At 40.0% G+C, this 24,474-nt stretch overlaps 1 protein-coding gene and 1 non-coding gene across 3 annotated transcripts in view; one reads left to right on the top strand and one right to left on the bottom strand.

The window, feature by feature from the left end:
• The first annotated feature begins 248 nt into the window (after window positions 1-248).
• On the top strand, window positions 249-354 carry LOC125123744 (U6 spliceosomal RNA). Its single transcript, XR_007134133.1, has one exon. It is a non-coding gene; the product is annotated as a U6 spliceosomal RNA (small nuclear RNA).
• A 5,748-nt stretch (window positions 355-6,102) lies between these two features.
• GTF2E2 (general transcription factor IIE subunit 2) overlaps window positions 6,103-24,474 on the bottom strand; it is an 81,298-nt gene continuing 62,926 nt past the window's right edge. For both annotated transcript variants that reach the window (XM_047772542.1, XM_047772541.1), the window contains exons 7-8: window positions 7,865-7,980; window positions 6,103-6,617 (exon numbers count right to left, since the gene is read on the bottom strand). In XM_047772542.1, the coding sequence (XP_047628498.1) occupies window positions 6,501-6,617; window positions 7,865-7,980 (233 nt within the window). In that variant the 3' untranslated portion in view covers window positions 6,103-6,500. The remainder of the gene's footprint in view (window positions 6,618-7,864; window positions 7,981-24,474) is intronic.

Genomic DNA, 24,474 nt, shown 5'->3' with positions numbered 1-24,474 from the left:
AGACCATAAGAGATGCTAAGAGGAAAAAAAGAGTGAAATGCTAAAGAGATTTTTTTTTTTTTTGAGTGAAAGAAAAGAATTTTCATTAACATCATAAAAACATAAGAAAGAATTTAGGATAAAACTCACTGGTAATGGTAAATATACAGTCAAAGTTAGATTGTGTAATATAGTAACAGTAATGCATGATTTACTTACAACTCTAATTTAAACCTTAGAAAACAAACATAGTAATAACTATATAACCAGTGCTCGCTTCAGCAGCACATATACTAATATTGGAATGCTACAGAGAAGATTAGCATGGCCCAGCAGAAGTTTGACATGTAAATTCATGAAGTGTTCTATATTTTTTAGGTGTTAATTGTCACTTTGCTGTGCAGCAGAAATGGGCACAACATTGTAAATCAACTATAATAAAAAATTTTTAATAACCATAACTGTAATATCCATTATTAGTTACACAATATTAAAGAGACATGAACTGTAATATCAATAACCAAAAACATGAGGGGTAGAAGTAAAAGTGCGAAGTTTAGGAATTCTCTTAATGTCAAGTATATTAGTGTGAATTAGTTTTATAATCTTGAGACATTTTATGTAAGCCTCATGGTAACCATAGGGAAAAACCTGCACTAATTACACCAAAAAATATGATGAAGAAGTCAAAGCATATTGACATCAAAAGACATCAAACTACAAAAAAAAAAGACAGAATATGAAAAAACAAAGGATCTACAAAACAGCCAGAAAACAACAAAATGGCAACAAGTCCTTACCTATCAGTAACTTAAAACGTAAATGGATTAAATTATCTGATCAAAATACACAACTGCTGAATGGATTAAAAAAAAAAAAAAACCCAAGATCCAGCCTACCAGAGACTCTCTTTAGCCTTAAAGACTCACAGAGACTGAGAGTAAAGGGACAGAAAAAGATATTTCAAGCAAATGCTATTCAAGAGAAAAGCAGGCATAGCTATACTTAAGTAAGACAAAAACAGGCTTTAAAAATGGTAAAAAAGAGACAAAGAAGGTCATTACATAATGATAAAAGGGTCATCAATCAGGAAGATAGAACAATTCTTTAATATCCCACTCTCTAAAATGGGGAGACGATCCAGACAGAAGATCAATAAGGAAACAGCAAATCTGAACAACACTAGAGACCAAATGCACCTAACAGACATACAGTCTTGGAACTGCACCAAGTCCACTTGTATGTGGATTTTTTTTTTCAATAAATATATATTATAGTACTACACAACCCATGGTTGGTTGAATGCACAGATACAAGGGCTGATTGTAAAGTTACATGCATAATTTTGACTGTGCAGGGGTTCAACACCCCTAACCCCTAATGTCATTTAAGGGTCATACTATACAGAACATTCTACCCAACAGCAGAAAAGGCATTCTTCTCAAGCACACATGGAACATATCTTAGAATAGACCATATATTAGTTCACAAAACAAGTCTTAGCAAACACAAAAACACTGAAATCATGCCAAGTAGCTGCTCTAAACACAGTGGTATGAGACTAGAAATCAATGCAAGGAGGAAATGTGGAAATTCACAAACACATGGTAATCAAACAACACTCTCTTGAACAACCAATGGATCAAAAATGAATTAAAAGAAAAATTAAAATGTATCTTGAGACAAATGAAAATGGAAACACAACATACCAAAACTTACAGGATGCAGCAAAAGCAGTTCTAAGAAGGAACTTCACAGCAATAAATATCTACATTGACAAATAGACAACCTAACTCTGTACCTTAAGAAGCTAGAAAAAGAACCAACTGAACCCACGTTAACAGAAGAAAGGAAACAACAAAGATTAGAACGGAAATCAATGAAACTGAGAAAAGAAAAACAACAGAAAGATTAACCAAACTAAGAACTGGTTCTTTGGAAAGATAAGCAAAATTGATAAACATCCAGCTACACTAACCAAGGACAGATCCCAATCAACAAAAGTGTAAATGAAAAAGGAGACGTTACGAGTGATACAAAAAAAAAACCAAACTGTTAAGTAGCTTCTATGAACAACTATACACCAATTAAACACACAACCTAGAAGAAATGGAAAAATACTTAGAAAAATACCACCTACCTAGACCAAATCAGGAAGAAACAAAAAATCTGAAAAGATCAATTACTAGTAAGAAGATTGAATCAGTAACCAAAAATTTTCCGGAGTTCCTGTCGTGGCGCAGTGGTTAACGAATTTGACTAGGAACCATGAGGTTGTGGGTTCTATCCCTGGCTTGCTCAGTGGGTTAACAATCTGGCGTTGCCGTGAGCCGTGGTGTAGGCTGCAGACTTGGCTTGGATCCCACGTTGCTGTGGCTCTGGCGTAGGCTGGCAGCTATGGCTCCGAATCGACCCCTAGCCTAGGAAGCTCCATATGCTGCGGGAGCGGCCCAAGAAATGGCAAAAAGACAAAAAAAAAAAAATTTTTTCCAATGAAGAAAAAGCCCAGGCCCAAATGGCTTCACAGGTGAACTTCACCAAACATGTGAAGAATTAATGTATCAGAGAAATGCAAATCAAAATGACAATGCGGTGTCACCTCACACCAGCAAGAAAGGCCGTCATCAAATAGTCTCAAGTAATAAATGCTAGAGAGGGTGTAGAGAAAAAGGAACCTTCTTAGTACTGTTGGTGGGAATGTAAATTGGTGCAGCCATTACGGAAAACAGTATAGATGTGCCTTAAAAAACTAACAATAGAGGAGTTCCTATTGTGGCTCAGCAGAAAACAAACCCAACTAGTATTCTCGCTCAGTGGGGTTTAAGTATTGGGCATTGCCATGAGCTGTTATGTAGGTTGCAGACATGACTTGGATTCCACATTGCTATAGCTGTGGTGTAGGCTGGCAGCTGCAGCTCCCATTCAACCCCTGGCCTGGGAACTTCCATATGCTGCGGGTATGGCCCTAAAAAGCAAAAAACAACAACAGCAACAACAAAAATCCCCTAATAGTAGAGTTAACACATGATTTAGCAATCCCACTCCTGGGTAGCATGTTATCAGGAAAAGAAGCAAACTGTAATTTGAAAAGATACATGCACATCAGTGTTCATAGCAGCACTATTTAAAATAGCTTAGACATGAAAGCAACCTAAGTGTCCATCAACAGATGAATAAAGACACACACACACATGCAGGAACATTACTCAGCCATGAAAAAGGATGAAATATTGCCATTTGCAGCAACATAGATGGATACAGAGATTATCATACTAAGTGAAGTCAGACAAATATCATATATCACTTGTATGTGGAATCTAAAAAAATGATACAAATCAACTTATTTTCAAAACAGAAACAGACTCACAGTTAAAAAACAAACTCATGGTTACCAAAGGGGAAAGGGGAAAGTGGGAGGGATAAATCAGGAGTATAGGACTAACAGGTTCACACCACTATATAAAAAATAGGTAAACAACAAGATTTACTACATAGCAGAGGGAAATATACTGAATATCTTGTAATAACCTACAATGGAAAAGAATCTGAAACTGTACACCTGATATTAATACAATATTATAAATAAACTATATTAAATAAATACATACATATATAAGAATTAATGCCAGAGTTCCTCGTTGTGGCTCAGCAGGACTAGTAGCCATGAGGACACAGGTTCGATCCTCTGTGGCTTAAAGATCCGGCTCTGCCATGAGCTGAGGTGTAGGTCACAGACGTGGCTCAGATCTGGCATTGCTGTAGCTGTGGCAGAGACTGGCAGCTACAGCTCCAATTCCACCCCTAGCCTGGGAAGTTCTATATGCTGCACCTGTGGCCCTTAAAAAAAAAAAATAATTAATGCCAATCATCCAGCTGGAAATCCTGTCATTTGCGGCAACATGGATGGACACTTGAGAGCATTATGCTAAGGGAATAAATCAGAGAAAGGAGTTCCCATTGCAGCTCTGTAGGTTAAGAATCCAACACAGTGTCCGTGAGGATGCAGGTTTGCTCCCTGGCCTTGCACAGTGGGTTAAGAATTTGGCTTTGTCATAAGCTGTGGTGTAGGTCGCAGATGCAGCTCAGATCTGGTGTTGCGGCAAGGCCCACAGCTGCAGCTGTGGTGTAGGTCGCAGATGCAGCTCAGATCTGGTGTTGCGGCAAGGCCCACAGCTGCAGCTGTGGTGTAGGTCGCAGATGCAGCTCAGATCTGTTGTCTGTGGCAAGGCCCACAGCTGCAGCTCCACTTCAACCCCAAGCCTGGGAACTTCCACATGCCACAGGTGTGGCCATAAAAAGAAAAAAAAAAGAAAAAAAGTCACATAGATGAAGCAAATACAATATGATAACATTTGTATGTGCAATCTTAGGGGGGAAAAAAAACTGACAGAAAAGATCAGGAAGTTCCCATGGTGGCTCAGTGGTAATGAGACCAACTAGTATCCACGAGGATGCAGGTTCAATCCCTGGCCTTGCTCAGTGGGTTAAGGATCTGGCATTGCTGTGAGCTGTGGCATAGGCCAGCATCTGTAGCTCTGACTGGACCCCTAGCCAGAGAACTTCCATATGCTGTGGGTGTGGCCCTAAAAAGCAAAAAAAGAAATGAAAAAGATAAGATCTGTGGTTATCAGAGGTGTGGGCCAGGGTGAGGAAGAACTGGATAAAGCTGATGAAAAGATACAAATTTTCAATTATAAAATAAATAAATAACTAGGGATATAACTTACGACATGATGACTATAGTTAACCACTGCTATATGATACATGCGAAAGTTGTTAAAAGTAAATCCTAGGAGTTTCATCACATTTTTCTCTTTTGTATTTATATGAGATGGCTGATGTTAACTTACTGCCATCATCATCTCATTATAACACATAAGTCTAATCATTATGCTGTACACCTTAAACTTACACAGTGATGTATGTCAATTACATCTCAATAAAATGGGGAGGAGGGGTATGTACAGACCACAAAAAAAGTAGGCACACTTGGAATAAGCTAGCTCCAGATTTTTTTTCACCAGAAAACCAGCTTATACTATCAGATATAAGCTCTTTCTTATTAACAAGAATCCTCTACAAAGCAAGACAGGCTGTGATTCCCATTTTCTAAATTTATCATGAGGAGCCTCAGTTTTACATCTTCTGATGCCATATTTTGGGGCTTGGATATATGAAAGAGGAAAGAGAACACTGAAATAAGATGATGCTGAAAACAGATGAGAAGTAAATAGAAAGGATAAAAATAAAAACTACAACAGCAAAAAGTCTCCTTGTCATCTATACAAAGTGCTAACTGCTTTAGGTTACCACCATTCCTTTGTTGAGAACACCAAACCTCGTTTGTTACAACCCACTAGAATTTCAACTTGCGATATGAGGACTGTAACAATCAATCCAAAGGCCCACCACATACCATAAAACAAGCACAGATAGGAAAAATGGGTAGTTTACTATAGAAGGCTGGAATGACATAGCTGTCCCCCAAAGTCAACACGACACCTCAGAACCCTGGTGTCTGCTAACAGCTCTCGTGAGCTGGGCCAGTGCTGGGGAGACAGAGGGAAGCCTCACCTGGTGATGCTGATATTGAAGTCAGCAAGCCGACTCCATCCACCCTATTGGCAATGACATGAGGATGTGACTTACGACAGACAAGAGGCTAACTACTGACTTATCCTTTTAAAAGAAAGCATTAAAAATCACATGTAGGAGTTCCCGTCATGGCACAGCGGAAAATAATCTGATTAGAACCATGAGATTGCAGGTTCGATCCCTAGCCTCCCTCAGTGGGTTAAGGATCCAGCGTTCCTGTGAGCTGCGGTGTAGGTCGGCAGCTACAGCTCAGATTTGACCCCTAGCCTGGGAACCTCCATAAGCCACAGGTGCAGCCCTAAAAAAAAAAAAAAAAAAAAAAAAAAAATCACATGCAGTGTATCTTCACTGCTTCACTTGCTAACAAGAGGCACACCTTGTGCTCCAATTATGAAATCCACATGCTCAGCAAAGCACAGATAACAGTCTTCCACAACATTCCAAACAAGCACCTGTGGGAGTCAAAGGCTGGAGCTGCCGCCAGCCACTGTCAAGCATAGAAAGAAGCAAACTGAACTCAATGACATCTTAGAGCTCCTTCTACGATGATTTTAATATAAATATGTTCCTTTGGAATAAACAAATATTGCATTCAAGACTATCGGCAAACTTGTTCTAAAGTAATACAAGAGGAAAAATGGAACCAGGAACCACTTAGAAGTAGATAAATAGCAAAGACACCTGCATGCCATGCTGAGCGCCTTTCCCCCAAGAAGTGACAGAGGGTAACAGGGAAAAGCACATTTCTCATTAGCCCATTAGTTACAATAAGCTTCGAGACTGGTGATCTGCATTTGTTCTGTAAACTCAACTGCTCCTCTCCTCGGTCCTCAGAAGGAGAATGGGGAGACGGCCAGTCTTCATGTCCCAGCGTCAATGAGGAAGATCTTGACTTTCTAACTCTTGCTCTCAGACAAAAGTGTTCACTACTTGCCAGGCGCAATGTCTGAGTAGTCCTTCAGCACCCCAGCCAAGTGCTCATTGTGAGTCTTAAACCGTCGCTTTTTCTGAGAAGCAGGCTTCTTCCTTCTCTGAACAGGGGCCTACAGGAGAAGGTAAAAAGAATGAGTAACAACAGCTCTTCAGAGCAGTAATATGGAGAGGATTTTGACAGATGCCCCAGAAACCAGCAGCAGATTGTGACATTTTTCTGTTCTGTGGCCCAGCTTCACACACACCAATCCATAGCACGCTCCCCAACTGTCAACTGCTGCTTTCTGCAACAGTGAAGAGCCTACCTCCACCTCGAAAAAAAATGGACTGGGATGAAAGTGAGCAGAACTATTCTAGACACTAAGAACATAAGAAGAGAAGCAGTAAAGCTCTTTGTTTTTCATCTCTATTAGGAGGTTTAAAAATTTATCCACCATTACCAATAAGAAAAGAAGATCTGAAGCAAATACAGTAAAATATAGAGATAGGACAATATTGGGAAGTGGAAAGTGGATGGACACAGGAAGATTTGTTAAGTATTATTCTCTTTTAATTCTCTTTACTGTATACTTGAAATATTAATATCACACAATAAAAAAATCAACAAACTAAGCTATGAAAGAAAACCATGAAGTGCTACATCGCACTGATTCACTGAGATCACGAGCAATAAATTTTCCCTTTTAAGGAGTCCTAAAAATTCACTGAATGAAACACACACAGAGTCACAAAGAAGGCAAGCTACAAGGCACGACAGTGGGCAAGGGAACAAGGGAGAGTTGCAGAGCTGCCAGTGTCCAGGGTGGTGGTGAAATACTCCTCCACCTGGGCTGGAGAAGTCAGTTAGCTGGTACATTTGATTACAAATCTCTCCAGTGAGCAAGATTTGGAGCTATAAAGACAATAGTATCTGGTTCCTAAGGGACTTGCGAGTCAACAAAGACAATTCAGTGTGATCAGGGCTACGGCAAAGCCAGGCACCAGTCCATGGGGCTCCGGGAGCAAGTGGGAGGGGGCAAGATGAAGGTCATAAAGAAGAGGGTGATGAGCAGGCCCCTGCTAGAAACTGGGAAGACAGCATGCCGGCACTGGAAGTCCATTGGCTGGAGCTTGAGAGCAATCCCTGCCAGGACGGGCTTAGGGCGGGGGGGGGGGCCTCTCACACACCTGGGGAACAGCACCTGAGGGCCATCCACCCATACACCGGACATGATCTGAATGCTTCTGAGCAAGGCCATGGCATTAAGGACACAGAAAACTCTGGAAGGGAGACCTACCTACCTGCTCTTCAGACAGCCGCACAGGAAGCAAGCTAACAGTTCAAAGAGGAGGCCATTTTCCGCTAGAGAGTACATACCACTTTCTTTGGTCCGGATTCCTGCATGGAAGAAATACCCTGTCGCTTCAGATACTCTTCAATTTTCTCCTCATCCATTGAATCCACGGTGACACTCCTCCACAGTTTCTGAAACTCTGTGCCAACAAGGTAGTCATTATTTTACAAGAGACGTTTACAAGCTCAGCATCTCAGTGACTAAAGTCAAGCTTCAGTATTATCTCCTCTGGTCTAAATCAGCCCATCTGAGATTTCATTATAAAAACAAAGGAAGTAAGACAAGAACAGTCAAATGCTGGACACTGAGTAGCAGAAGGGCCTGGGAACTGGAACTGTATCCTTACAGATGAGACCAGCACTGTTCTATTTTTAGAGTCTATAAATGATGGGCCATGTGATTGAGGCCTCCCAGCTTTTCCGGGAAGAAAGGCAGTTGACACTGTCCTTTTATTCTAGAAATCAGTTTTCTCCATTTAAATAGTTCAAATTCCTGCTCATCTCCTGTGAGCTCAGTATACCTGCCCCCTGTCCTCTCCCATGGGTGAAAAGAAACACACAGGGAGATGAGGAACCAAAGTTTTAAACGAGAGTGAGCAATTATACCAGTTTATTTGCAAAAGAGCTTTCTGAAATCAAACTGGGAATGGGTGACTAAGAGGTCGTAAAAGTGGGGGCAGGGGGGATACTTAGTAACACTGTCTCACCACCCCTGGAAAACAAAGGAGAAAGGCCTTCTGTCCAGCCTGAACCTTGTTCTCAGTGACTCCTACCCCCTCTGCCACATCACGGTTTTTGCAACCAAAAGAGATCACAATGCTCAGAATCAACTCATTTGCATCTTAAATTCTGTCCTTAAAACAGCCTCAAAGAAGAACCAGGTTTTACTTATTAGCATCTACTTTCTGACACACAAAAAACTGTCTTGTCATACTCTGGATGGCAAAAAAGAAAAGCTCCCTGAGTGCCCTGGGGTCACACCAAGGCCAAGAACACCCCTACCCCTCTGACACAGACCTAATCAAGGTACTGCCCCCTCCTTTCATTCCAAGGCCATTAACTTTCACATACGCAACCCACAGTCCATTCACAAGCTGTAAATAAAGTCGGCAACACAATACTGTGCTGGACCAGACTCTCTCCTTTCCTATTTCAAAACATAACACAGGAAGTAAATAATGCCCTAACAGCTGGGACTCTGATGATACTCAGGAAATCCGTTCTCTACCATACACTGAAAAGCCTTCTGCTGATGATGACCAAATGCAGAAATAACAATCTACTACAAAGAATTCAACCTGGGCACGTAGTCATTTCAATCCAAAACATCTTTAGGACAGAGTTCCCATCATGGCTCGGTAGTTAACGAATTCGACTAGGAACCATGAAGTTTCCGGTTCGATCCCTGGCCTTGCTCAGTGGGTTAGGGATCCGGCGTTGCCGTGAGCTGTGGTGTAGGTTGCAGACGTGGCTCAGATCCCACATTGCTGTGGCTCTGGCGAAGGCCGGTGGCTACAGCTCTGATTCGACCCCTAGCCTGGGAACCTCCATATACCGTGGGGGTGGCCATATACAGCAAACAACAACAACAACAAACCTTTAAATAAAAGAAAAAATTTTTAATTTCTATAAATACATTAGCAGCTCTTTCTAACTTTCATCTGCATTAAGTTAACTGATGACATTTATTGGCCTGCACATCTTTCTCAACCTCTTGAACAGCTATAAGTACCTCAAGAGTGGAAATTCTGTTTCATAAAAGTTTACCACTAGAGTTGGCACTGAACCTAGCACACTCTCAGCAATTTGACCACTGAACTATGAAATGCCACTGTCTGGGCAACACAGAGTATATTTTCTTTTTACGTGTTTTAAGCTTTTATTCTGAAATAATTTTACATTAAAAGCTGCAAATTTAGTATAAAGAATTCCTGTACACTCTTGGCCCAGCTTATAATGTGAACACTGCATATTATCTTAGTAAAATAAGTGAAACTAATACAAGCCTATTAACTAATCTATAGACCTTATTCGAATGTCACCAGTTTTAGTACCAGCATCTTTGCCCTGGTCCAGGGCCCCACCAGGATCCCACCGTGTTTAGCTGCTGTGTCTCCTTGGTCCAGGATCTAAGTGTGCCTGGTCTCCTCGACCCTTGGGACCATGACACTGCTCAAGAGTTATTTTATACAATGGCCCTCAATGTGGGGCTTTCTGATATTGCCTTATGATTAAACTGAGGCAGTACATTTTGGGCAAGAACATCAGAGAAACGACATCGTACCCTTCTTGGGGCCTAAATCATGGGTCCATGATGTAACAACGGTCCCTTATTACTGGGAATGGTAGCCGGATAACTGGTTATGGTGGTGTCTGTCAGATTTCTCTACCATGAAACTATTACTTTTGCCTTGTAAGCACCTCGTGGGGCAATCCACTGAGACTGTGCAAATACCCTGTGTCTCAGCATACCCTGGCTCACTGACTTTAGCATCCATTGACAGCTCTTGCCTACAACTGTTACCTGTGGGTTTGCTAATGCCATATTATTTCCACTGTTCCTTTTATAGACATGGACTAGAATTCTACTGAAGGGAAGACTGTTCTTATTCCAATCCACTTACCCAATTGTTTACAGGACTTAGTATGGATTCATGGGCACTTACTTCATGAACTATAACCCATGACTATCATTATTTACTTTTTGTTCATTTGACTGGCTTTGGTCATTAAGTCCCCTCAAATTGTTTCTGTGACTTTTTGACTTGCTTATCTTTTTCACTTTGCGGGAGGTGGTGAGCACTCTTACTTTCTGGTACCAAAACATATTCCAAGCTCATCTTGCATTTCCCCAAATTTGGAATAAACCCTTCACCAAGGAGTCCTAACTCCTTTTATTAGAAGATGATATTTAGAAACTAAATTTTAGACATCCTATTTTCTTTTACTAGCAATCACTTTTTTTTTTGAAAAGAGCAAATGATTAGAAAGCATCGAATTTAAAAACAGATAATTCATGTTAGCAGATTATCACTAAATATCATGAAAGTCAGACATGCTATAAATTATAAGAGTAGAGAGTTCCCTTCGTGGTTCAATGGTTAATGAACCCAACTAGGAACCATGATGATGCGGGTTCCATTCCTGGTGTTGCCGTGACCCGTGTTATAGGTCACAGACGTGGCTCAGGTCCCGCATTGCTGTGGCTGTGGTATAGGCTGGAGGCTAGAGCTCTGATTCGACCCCTAGCCTGGGACCTCCACATGCCAAAGGTACAGCCCTAAAAAGACAAAAAAAAAAAAAAAAGAGAGGAGTTCCACTGTGGCGCAATGAGATCAGTGGCATCTCTGCAGGGCCAGGACATGGGTTCAACCCCTGACCCGGTACAGTGGGTTAAAGAATCTGGGGTTGCCAAAGCTGTGGCCTAAGTCGCAACTGCAGCTTGGATCTGATCCCTGGGCTAGGAACTCCACATGCTGAGGGGGAGCAAAAAAAAAGAAAACAAAGAAGACAAAACAGACTCTCAAATAACAACACACCACACCTTCCTGCAGTTTTCTTTTCTTATTAGGGTGCCTCCTTCTTCCTTCACAAGCGTTATTATCCATTTTGCACTTCCAGAAATATGAACATTTCTAAATTTACCTCATTCCCTAAAAGTAGTGATCCTAAATTTTAGACCCTACCAAAATAATTTCCTTCATGTGACAACACAGAAAAATAGCCCCCCTAAAGCTGAGTAGGTCTTCACCCCCATAACCTATCAAGACAGTAACATATATGGCAAAAAGAACTTTGAGGATGTGATTAAAAATCTTGAGATGATGAGATTATCCTGAACTAACTGAAAGGGCCCAATGTAATCACAAGGGTGTTTATCAGGGGAAGAGACAGGCAGGAGAGTCAGAGCCTAAGGAGATGTGAGCAAAGAAGCAAACATCACAATGATGCAAGGCCTTGAGCCAGAAAAGTAAGAAGCCTTGAAAAGGTGGAAAAGGCAAGGAAACTAATTCTCCCTGAGAGCCTCCAGAAAGAATGCACACCTGCAACCCATTTTTTAAGACCTCCGCCTCCAAAAAGGGAACCCTCCGAAACTGTTTGTGAGAATGTAAATTGGTATAAGCACCATGGAAAACAGTATGGAGGTTCCTCAGAAAACTAAATATAGAGCTACCATATGATCCAGCAATTCCACTCTTGGATATATACAGACAAAACTAATTCAAAAAGATACACACACCCCTTTGTTCATTGAAGCACTATTCACAATAGCCAAGACACAGAAACAACCTAAATGTCCATCAACAGAAGAATGGATTAAGAAGATGCAGTGTGTGTGTACGTCTATATCTATAGGTATACACACACATACGCATACATACATATAGTGGAATACTACTCAGCCATAAAAAGAATGAAATAATGCCATCTGCAGCAACATGGATAAAACCACGGATTATCACACTAAGTGAAATAAGTCAGAAAGAGAAAGACAAATACCATATCACTTATATGTGGAATCTAAAATATGGTACAAATGAACCTATCTACAGAAGAGAAACAGACTCAGAGACACAGAACAGACTTGTGGTTGCCAAGGGGGATTGGGGAGGGAGTGCGATGGACTGGGAATTTGGGGTTAGTAGATGCAAACTATTACATTTAAAAAGGATAGACAATAAGGTCCTGCTGTGTAGCACAGGGAACTATATCCAATCTCCTGGGATAGACCATGATGGAAAATAATACATATAAAAAAAGAATGTACATATATGTATGACTGAGTTATTCTGCTGTACACCAGAAATTGGCACAACATTGTAAGTCAAATCAACTATACTTTATGATGAGACTGATGTGTTACCTACTGCACTAATGAGGCACCTAAATCAACCACACATTAAAAAAATAAATAAATAAAGACTTGGAGTTCTCATCGTGGTCAGAGGAAACGAATACGACTAGCATCAATGAGGATGCAGGCTCGATTCCTAGCCTTACTCAGTGGGTTAAGGATCTCATGTTGCTGTGGGTGTGGTGTAGGCCAGCGGCTACAACTTCTATTCAACCCCTAGCCTGGGAACCTCCATATGCTGCCAGTGCAGCCCTAAAAAGACAAAAACAAAACAAACAAAAAAAGACTCCTGCCCTCCAGAACAAAAAGTAAACTGATAACTTTGCCTTGTTTTAAGCCACTAAGTCTGTGATAATTTGTTATAACAGCAAAAGGAAACTAACACACATAGCTTTAGATTTTTCTTCTAAAAAGTATACTTTAAGAAGCTAGAATTATACAGACATCTGACACTTCCTTCTCATTCCAAGAAATATTTGGTGAGGATTCTGTCACAAGAACAGTGGTACACGTTGGCTATCTGTAGAGAACAGGCATGGTTTGCCCAAATCTGTGTGGCAGTGCAACCAGGCAGACAACCCTGCCCAGAGCTGACGGTGGCTGGGAAGGATGAAAAGCCACTGGTGGTGTTTGCTTTCTTAGTGATCCTGCTGAAATGCAACACTAAGCAATGGCACTTTTTACAAGGGATAAAGTGACACCAGTACACAAGGTAGGGAAAAGAAACCCTGGGATAACTGTGAAAACTGCTTTACAACAGGAGAAACACCATCCTCAACAGGAAATATACTCCTAAAGAACTACTTTTTTAAAAATTTATTTTACTTTAAGGTATAATTTATACAGAGTAAAATCCACACATTTTGGTGTATAGTTCCTAAAACCCTAACAAATGTCTAATATGTAAACACCATCACAGTAACAGTAAAGCAATTCCAGAACTGGATGAAACAGTCCTCTGCTCCTCTCTCACCCTTAGCCCCAGCAACCACTGATCTGGTAATCTGTTTCCATAGTTTTATTTCCCAAGAATATCATAAACATATGTAAACGGAGTAATACAATATGTAGCCTTTTGAATATGGCTTCTTTTAATAAGCATGATACATCTGAGATTTATCCACGTTACTAGGCATCTCAGAACTTTGTTCTTTTTTACTGCAAAGTTGTATTCCATTGTAAGGATGTACCACACTTGGGGACAATGAAGGGACAGTTAAAGGACACTCGAGTTGTTTCCAGTTTTGTACACTTATGAATAAAGTTGATATGCACATGGATTTTGAGCGATTTGGGGTAAAAACCTAAGAGTGGGATGACTGGGTCATACAGTTTACATATTACAATGTAGTAATAAATATTTAACTTTTCAAAGAATGACAATGTACCCACAACTCAAAATAATCAAATATTTAAATATAAGAGCAAAAATGGTAACTCTTCAAAGAAAAAGCAGGAGTAAACCTTTTTGTTGGATTAGGCAATGGTTTCTTAGATAAGACACTGAAAACAAGCAACAAAAGACAAATTTTACTTCATCAAAATTAAAAATGTTTATATCTCAAAGGACATTATCAAGAGAAAGAAAAGGCAAGTCAAACAACAGAGAAAATTATTCACAAAGCATAAATCTTTTAAGAGACTTGTATCCAAAATAAAGAACACTTGGAATTCCCATGTGGTGCAGTGGAAACGAATCTGACTAGTAACCATGAGGTTTCGGGTTCAATTCCCAGCCTCGCTCAGTGGGTTAAGGATCTGGTGTTGTTGCCGTGAGCTGTGGTGTAGGTTGCAGACTTAGCTTGGATTTGGCGTTGTTGTAGCTGTGGTGTAGGCCAGCAGCTGTAGCTCTGATTTGACCCCTAGCCTGGGAACCTCCATATGCTGTGGGTGCAGCCCTAAAAAAAAAATAAATAAAAAATAAATAAAAAATAAAAATAAAGAACTCTTTAAAATTCTATAATGAAAAAAAAAATTTTTAAATGGACATTTCTCCAAAGACAGCATATAAATGACCATTAAAGACAGGAAAAGATAACTCATTATTAGGGAGATGCAAATCAAAACCACAGTAAGATACCATTTCACACTCAGCAGAACAGCTAAAATCAGTCCTGGCAAGAAGGTGGAGGAACCAGAACTTTCATATGTTGCTGGTGGGTATGTCAAATGATACAGCCACTTTATAAAATAATATGGCAATTGCTCAAAAAGTTAAATCATTAGAATTAGCACATGATCCAGCAATTCTACTCCTAGGTACATACTTAGCAGAAATGAAAACTTAAGTCCACACAAAACCTGTACATAAATGTTCACAGTAGCATTATTTACACCAGCAAAAAAAAGCAGAAACAACCCAAACATCCATCAACTGATGAATGAATAAATAAAATGCAGCATATCCATAATGTAATGTTCTTTTTTAATATAAGGATTTAATGCTCTATTTCCTAAATAGCATTGGTGTAGCCACATACCGTGAATTTTGATATGCTGTGCTTTCACTTTCATTTAATTCAAAGTACTTTTTAAACTTCCCTTATGATTTCCTTCTTGAGTTATTTAAAAGTATCATTAATTTCCAAGGATTTTGGAGAGTTTCCAAATATATCTGTGATTTCTAGTCTAATTTCATTATGACCCAAGCACATCCTTTGTATCTTTCAATGTTTTTAAATTCATTAAGGTTTTGTGGCCTAGAATATCATCTCTGTCTTGGTGAATAATACAAGTGCAATGGAAAACACATGGACTCTGTGATTGGATAGCCTTTATTTATTTTTTTTTCTTCTTTTTAGGGCCACACCTGAGATACATGTAAGTTACCAGGCTAGGGCCTCTACACCACAGCAACACCGGCTCTGAGCCACATCTGCGATCTATGCCGCAGCTTGCAGCGACACCGGATCCTTAACCCACTAAGAGAGGCCAGGGATCAAACCTATATCCTCCTGGAAACTATGCTGGGTTCTTAATCTGCTGAGCCACAAATGGAACTTCTGTTGGGTATCTTGTGTTATTCATCCATTTATTTTTTGACCACACTCATAGCACATGAAAGTTCCTGGACCAGGAGTAGAACCCACAACACAGGAGCAACCCACATCACAGCAGTGACAACACCAGATCCTTAACTCACTGGGCCGCCAGGGAACTCCCTGGGTCATCCAGTTTTACTCCAGTTTGGTCAGGTTGATGGACAGTGTTAGGACTTTTATATCCTTACTAATTTCCCATCTATTTGTTCAATCAATTACTGAGAGAGGAATGCTATGAACTTCAACCTTTTCTTTTTTGGCTCCATCCATGGAATTTGGAAGTTCCCAAGCCAGGGTGTAAATCTGAGCCCCAGCTGCAACCTACACTGCAGCCACAGCAACATCAAATCCTTAGCCCACTGTGCCACAGTGAGAATTCCAGGAACTTCAACATTATTGTGAGTTTGTATACTTCTCCCTTCAGTTATATCTATGTTTAACTCAACTATCTTACATCTCTGTTGTTAGCTATGTACATATTTAAGACATGTCTATTTGGACAACTGACCCTTTGTCATTATGTAATGTTTCTCTTTTCTTGTTAATTTTCTCTGCTGTGAAGTCTACTCTGATACTAACACTCACTTTGATTAGTGTTTGTATGACATATCATTTTATATCTTTTTACCTTTTTTTGGGGGGGGGTCTTTTTAGGGCTGCCTGAGGGATATGGAGGGTCCCAGGCTAAGGGTCAAATTGGATCTGCAGCTGCCAGGCTACACCACAGCCACAGCAACGCTGGATCCAAGCCACATCTGTGACCTATGGCACAGCTCAGGGCAACACCAGATCCTTAACCCACTGAGCAGGGCCAGGGATCAAAGACGTGTCCTCATGGACACTAGTCGGGTTTGTTAGCACTGAGCCACACCCTTACAGAGTGAATTTCTTACAGACAGTGTACAGTAGTGTCCTGCTTTTGTATCCGTTGTGAAAACATCTTAATTACTACATTTGGACAATTTTCATCTGTTTCAATTAGTATGTTTAGATGATTTTACAGTGAAAAGTATGTTAGACAATTTTGTATGTTTAGAGAGATGAAAGTCTTAGTATATTTCAATGATTTACATTAAATAATTATTAATTAATATAGTTGGAATAAAATCTACCATCTTTCTATTTGTATTTGTTTCATCTATTCCTTTTTACCTTCTGTTTCTTTGTCCATTTGGATCAACTATATTTTCATTATTTCATTTTCTCTTTATTGTCTTATATCTATACTTTATTGAGATACATGAAAGTGACTATAACTATTAGTTTTAGGTGTGTAACAAAATGATTTGAATACAATTCAACAAGAAAAAAGCCAACAACCCAACGGAAAAATGGGCAAAAGACCTGAACAGACATTTTCCCAAGGAAGATGTACAGATGGCCAACAAGTACATGAAAAAATGCTCCACATCCCCGATTATTAGAGGAAAGCAAATCAAAATGACCACGAGATACCACCTCACACCAGTCAAAATGGCCATCATTAATAAGTCCACAAATAACAAGTGCTGGAGGGGGTGTGGAAAGAAGGGAACCCTCCTGCACTGTTGGTGGGAATGTAAGCTGGTACAACCACCATGGAGAACAGTATGGAGGTACCTTCGAAATCTATACATAGAACTACCATATGACCCAGGAGTCCCACTCTTGAGCATATATCCGGACAAAACTTTCCTCGAAAAAGACACATGCACCCGCATGTTCACTGCATCACTATTCACTACAGCCAAGACATGGAAACAACCCAAATGTCTATCGACAGATGACTGGATTAGGAAGATGTGGTGTATATACACAAGGGAATACTACTCAGCCATAAAAAAGAACAAAATAACGCCATTTGCAGCAACACGGATGGAACTAGAGACTCTCATACTGAGTGAAGAAAGTGAGAAAGAGAAAGATAAATACCATGTGGTATCACCTGTAGCTGGAATCTAATACACGGCACAAATGAACCTCTCCACAGAAAAGAAAATCATGGACTTGGAGACTAGACTTGTGGTTGCCAAGGGGGAGGGGGAGAGGGAGGGAGTGGGGTAGATGGGGAGCTTGGGGTTACTAGATGCAAACTATTGCCTTTGGAATGGACTAGCAATGAGATCCTATGTAGCGCTGGGAACTATGTCTAGCCACTTATGATGGAGCGCGATAATGTGAGAAAAAAGAATGTGTACATGTATGGGTAACTGGTCACCATGCTATATAGTAGAAAATTGTCAGAACACTGTAAACCAGTGTTTAATGGGAAAAAAATAAAAATCATTATATAAAAAAATGATTTGATATGTGTATATTATGAAAAGATCACCACACCACAGTTAACATACACTGCCTCACACAGTGATAATTTTTTTCTTGTGGTAAGAACTTTTAAGAGCTACTCTCTGGAGAGCTTCCAAATGTACAATTTAACACTGTGAACATTACTTTTTTTTCCAAAGGTTTTAGTGGTTGTCTGAGGGTCTACAAATCTTTAACCAGAACCTACCTTCAAGTAAATTATACCATTTCACATGTAAAAATGTTAGAACAATAAAAATGTTAGAACAGTATACTCCCTCCTGACTTCTGAGCTACTGTCATAAACTTTACTTTTACATATGCTCTCAACACAAATTAATTTCTAATATTTTTGCTTTATAGTCAGCTATCTTGCAGAGTGATTAAAAGAATTTTGCTTTTTTTTTTTTTTTTTGGTCATGCTTATGGCATGAAGAAGTGCCCAGACGAGGGATGAACACGAGCCACAGCAGTGACAATGCTGAATCCTTAACTGCCAGGCCACCAGCAAACTTTTTTATTATTTTTAAAATTTTAATTAGAAAAACATGAATCTTTCATTTACTGTCATTTACTCCATTTACAGCACACTTACTTACTTGTACAGAACCAAGTTTCTGTCTAGTACTACACATCCCTTCTGCCTGAAGAACTTGTTTTTACTATTTCTGGTAATGCAGGCCGCTGACAAATTCTCTCAGTTTCTGTGATATTGAGAGAAAATTCTTTTGAGAATTTCTCCATTTTTTAAAGACTACTTTCACTGGGTACAGAATTCTGGGTAGAAAACTTTTTCCCCCTTTTAGCATTTTAAGCATGTCACTACACTGTGTTTTGGTTTGCACATGTTCAAATCAGAAGTCTGCTATAATCCTTTTTTCCTGTATAATAAGCTCTTTGCTCTGACTACTTCAGTATTTTTTTCTTCATCTTCAGTTTTCAGCAGTTTGAATATGTTTAGGTATTTTCTGACGTCTGCGGAATTGCCTTGCCTCTTGTTCTCTGAGCTTCTTGGATTTTTGTTTTGGTGTCTACCACTAATTCTGGAAAATACTTGGCCATTAGTTCTTCTGGCCCATTCTCTTTCTCTTCTTCTGAGATTTTAATTATACACTCAGACTATTTGATATTATCTCGCAGCTAATGGACACTCTATTGTATTTTTTCACATTTTTCTCTTTGCATTTATTTCAACATAGATAATTTGTACTGGCCTACCTTCAAGTTTCCAAAAGGTTTCCTTGGTTTATAGACACTGACTGATGAGCTTATAAAGGTACCCTTTGTTACTGTGCTTTTCATTTCTAGAATTTTCATTTGATTTTCTTATAAAGTCTATCTCTCTACTAAACTATCCTGCCTGATAATACATGTCTGCCTCTGCTACTAGAGGGCTTAACATATTAATCAGTTATTTTAAATTCCATGTCTGATAGTTCCAACATCTATGTCCTAAAAGTTTGGTTCTGTTAATTCCCTTGTCTTCAAAGTGCGCTGTTTTTCTTTGCTTCTTTTTATGCCTAATTTTTTGAAGCCAAGATATCCTCAGTAGGACAGCTGAGGCTGAGGTAAATGGTCTTTGTGCCTGGATATGGGCATGGCTTTCCTTCTGCTAGGCCTTCAGTGTGTGGAGGGAGACGCATTCTATTGTTGGAAGGTAAGCCTGGTTTGGAATTTGTTGCTGCTATGGTTACTCATAAGGCATCACAGGGTCTAAATTCTTCTACCATACCTTGTGTTTAGGGTAGAGGCCAGAGGGGATTTTTTGCGCTATCTTAACCTGTGGTTTAGGGCTTCCCTTTAATGCTGCACCTCGAATGGTCTGTCAGCTTCCATACTCTTGGAACTCTCACAGAATTCCACATGTGTCAGCCTGGTATGAGGAGAGGAGTTCTCTGATATTCCAATTACGCCTTCGGCTTAGACAAGCAGTGTGTTCCATGTCATCTGGGGGTGGCCTACTTGGTATTGCTGCCCCACCCGCTCTGCCAAAGTTCTGGGTCCAGCATATGGTCCCACCCCTTCTGCAGGGGTAGAGGGCTTGTCTTTCTCTTCCCATGACAGTTTAACATTTTTTTCTCTCAGGAGACAGGGAGGGAGGAGGAGACGGCCTCATGCCGCTCCTGAAGCATCGACTGCTCCCCTCCTTCAGACCTGCCCAGAAAGGCCAGCACCCCCACCCCAGCTTCTGTTTTGTAAGCATCCAGGGAAACCTGTAGAGAAGAGCCTGTGACTGGTGTGAATTCCCATGTGTCTGCAGCCCCCAGGATGTCTACAATCTCTTGTTGGCCCATGCTAAGCCTTTAGGAATTCCTAAACATTGCAACTGAATTCTTCTGAGCAGTATCATGTTCTCTGTCCCAGGTAGACAAGTGTTTGCATTCCACCTTTTCTTGGAGGTGTCTGCCTTTCCTTTGATTTCAAGTTAGGTGGCTATCCTGCAACTTCAGCTCTCTGATGGAGTCAAGAAAACTCTAAATTTCCAGCTGTCCAGGGTTTATTGTTGTTGTTTTAAGAGTGGGAATGCTTTCCCCAGCTCTCCCCATTCTAAGTAAAAGCTAGAAGTCCCCAACTATTTACTTTCTAGCCGAACTTTAAGAATAACGAGATGAACATGTCAAGCTCAGTTTACAACAAGTATGAGAGAAAACAGCTTCAGGTCAAAATAAAAACAACTAGGAGTCCCCAGTGTGGCACAGTGGGTTAAAAATCCGAATACTGAGGCTCCGGTCACTGCAGAGGTGCAGGTTCAATCCCCGGCCCAGTACAGTGGGTTAATGGATCTGGTGTTGTCGCAGCTGTCTCTCAGATTCCGTATACCGTGCCTGGGAACTTCCATATACCATGGGTGCAGCCATAAAATAATAAACAAAAAAAAACCAAACATCTAATTCCAAGAAAGCACACAAAACTGTTTTAAAATGTATACCATAACCAGAATTTCATGTCAAATTAACCACAGCTGATGAAAGAATTATGTCACATATAAAAGAATAGTTCTGATGTTTTAAACACTTGTTCGATTCTACCAATATGTAAAAATTATGTTCACTTATTTAGAACAAGTAATACATGATGTAACTGTGTAACTTCTCTTTGTATAACAGAAAAGTAAGGAGAAAAAAAATACATATAGTAAAACCACCATTCACTCAGTGATAAATATCACTCAGTTCACTTTTAACCAAGCCTCTATGTTACCAGCATTGCAAAATTTCAGTTCCTGTAAGATTCAAACTACTCTCACTTTGTACCTTATATGCTGAGCTTATGTACTTCAGGTCACTTATGACACAATGACAGAGGCTGTAAGATAGCAAAGGTCTGGAAAGCCAATCTGTATGTTAATGTACCACCAAAAAGAATATCCACCACTATGAATTTTCATGGCACAATAAAATTGAAAGTACACTGAAACAAAATTTAACTACTTCCTTTTGCTAAAAGAAACATAACTTGAAGTCAGAAATAGACAAATACCATATGATATCATATCTAGAATCTAATATATGGCACAAATGAACATTTCCACATAAAAGAAACTCACAGACTTGGAGAACAGACTTGTGGTTGCCGAGGGGGAGGGAGTGGGATGGACTGGGAAGTCTGGGGTTAATAGATGCCAACTATTGCATTTGGAGTAGATAAGCAATGAGATCCTACTATATAGCACAGAGAACTGTATCTAGTCACTTGTGATGGAAAATGATGGAGGATAATGTGAGGAAAAAAAAATATATATGTATGACTGGGTCACTTTACAGTAGAAATTGACAGAACACTGTAAATCAACCATAATGGAAAAAATAAAAATCATATATATAAAAAAGAGAACCCATAAAAATTTTTTTTTAAAAATCACTTGAGCTGTATTCAGAGGAAAATACCTGAATAAAAACTCTTCAATGACTATTTCAATAAAGCATTTCTTCTTTAATCCTTGGCTCTCCTTAGCTCAATGCTGTTCAAGTACTTAAATAATACATCTACTATGTAAATGTATTACAGCTGCATAAATACTTAAGATGAACACTGGAAGGCAGTGCCTAATTTTAGAGGTAGGATCTCACAGGATCCCAAATTTAATTAATTTTTCATGTATGGAGGGACAGAAAACGCTCAGCTGACACAGGTACAAAGAGAAATAAACTGGTTTGGATTTCATAAAATCACTGCAAGAAAATACAAATTAAAATCAAGATAATTTTTATTTTCTGTGAGGCTGGCAAAGTCAACTAAAAACATCTAATACTGGTGAGGGTAAAGAAATGGATACCTTCACATATTCCTTTTTTTTTTTTTTTTCTTTTTAGGGCCACACCCATGGCATATGGAAGTTCCCAGGCTAAGAGTTGAATCAGAGCTGTAGCTGCTGTCCTACACCACAGCCACAGCAATGCCAGATCCAAGCTGTCTCTGTGACCCACACCACAGCTCACAGCAACACTGGATCCTTAACCTACTGAGTAAGGCCAGGGATTCAACCCGTGTCCTCATGGATACTAGCTGGATTCCACTGCGCCACAACAGAACTCCCCCTTATCATACTCTGCTGTGAAGGAGTAAAGTGGCCCAAACAAAATGATGTAAACTTTATGACGGGTGTTAGGCATGATACTGAAAATTTTTCAAATATGCCTTTTTAAAAATATTTTTATTTTATGGCCACGCCCACGGCATATGGAAGTTTTCAGGCCAGAGACTAAAATCTGATCCACACCCACGGCAATGTTGGATCCTTTAACCCACCGCACCAGGCCAGGGATTGAACCCACACCTCTGCAGCGACCTGAGCCACTGCAGTTGGATTCAAATATGCCTTATCTTTTTTGTCTTTTTGCCTTTTCTAGGGCCGCTCCTAAGGCATATGGAGGTTCCCAGGCTAGGGGTCAAATCGAAGCTGTAGCCACCGGCCTACCCCAAAGCCACAGCAAGGCCGATCTGAGCCGCATCTGCCACCCACACCACAGCTCAGGGCAATGCCAGATCCTTAACCCACTGAGCAAGGCCAGGATTGAACCTGTGACCTCATGGTTCCTAGTCGGATTCGTTAACTACTGAGCCACGATGGGAACTCCAAATATGCCTTATCTTTTGACCCACCAACTATACTTTAAGAAAACTACAATAAGGAGATAATCAGGCAACTGTACATGTATTTATGTGCAAGGATTGGACATCACTTAAAATAATAGCACATAGCAAAAAATAAAACAAAACTAAATTTCTCTCTGTGGAGCATCAGAAAAAGTGTTTTAAAGTATGTCCATATCTGGAATAACATTAATATACTTATTAAAGAAGAATGACCTGAAACAGCACTAGAGCACCAAAGGGAGTAGCTACTGGGAGGAGGCCTGATTCTCAAGATAAAGTTGAAGTCATCTAAGCTTCCAGGCAGAAAAGAGCAAGTTACTGGCAATGGGGGGGAAGTCAGATTGTCATCAGCCTTCTTACTGAGAACACCACCTAACATTATTTAACTGTAAAAGATGAGTGCCCCCAAATGTCAAACTGACTCTGCTTCTCCACTATCTAACCAACTACAGATCCAGTGGATCAAAAGCCAGATAGCTAAGCAAAGCATACCTATGAGTAAGATTAACACATCTAGTATTCCGGTACTATTTCATATTTTTAATGCTACTAATAATAGCTAAACCTACTGTTACTATTAGTCTTACTATGTGCCAGGTTCTACGTTCTTACTATGTTCCAAGCTCTAAGCACATTTTTTTTTTATTTATTTAGTCTTTTTAGGACCGCACCACGGCATATGGAGGTTCCCAGGCTAGGGGTCGAATGGGAGTTACAGCTGCCAGCCTACACCACAGCCACAGCAACAGGGGATCTGAGCCGCATCTGCGACCTACACCACAGTTCATGGCAACGCCAGATCCCTGACCCACTGAGTGAGACCAGGTATCAAACCCTCATCCTCATGGATACTAGTCAGATTCATTTCCACTGCACCACAAGAGGAACTCTTTCTGCACTTTTATTTATATGAACTCATTTAATCCTCATGAGAACCACTGAAGTAAACACCATTATTCCTATTTTATAAACAAAGAAACACAGAAAGGGGTCATATGCATCTTGCCTAAACTAGTAAGGAGTGATCCTACAGGTTGACCACTCAGACCATCCTCTTGCCACTGCATTTAAACTGCCCCTAAATGAATAAGATCCTGATTTAAGGAAATAATCACCTTTGTGAAACACAACACATACCTAGGTCCAACTACTCTACATTCACTAATCTATATAATTTTTCAAAGTACTACACAAGACTCTCTGCTTAGTTGTGCTAATCACATTTCTGTATATTTGCTTCTATTACACATAGAAGCATGACTGAAAGCTTGTTTGTTCACTCAAGAGTTCCTCTCTATGGCTAAGACTGCCACCTAGTGGGCTAAACAAAAATCCTCATCTGCATAATTGAGCCAACA

This window comes from Phacochoerus africanus, chromosome 3 (genome assembly GCF_016906955.1).
Source record: "Phacochoerus africanus isolate WHEZ1 chromosome 3, ROS_Pafr_v1, whole genome shotgun sequence".
NCBI classification, from domain to species: Eukaryota; Metazoa; Chordata; class Mammalia; order Artiodactyla; family Suidae; genus Phacochoerus; species Phacochoerus africanus.
This window is presented reverse-complemented; position numbering and strand designations above follow the sequence as displayed.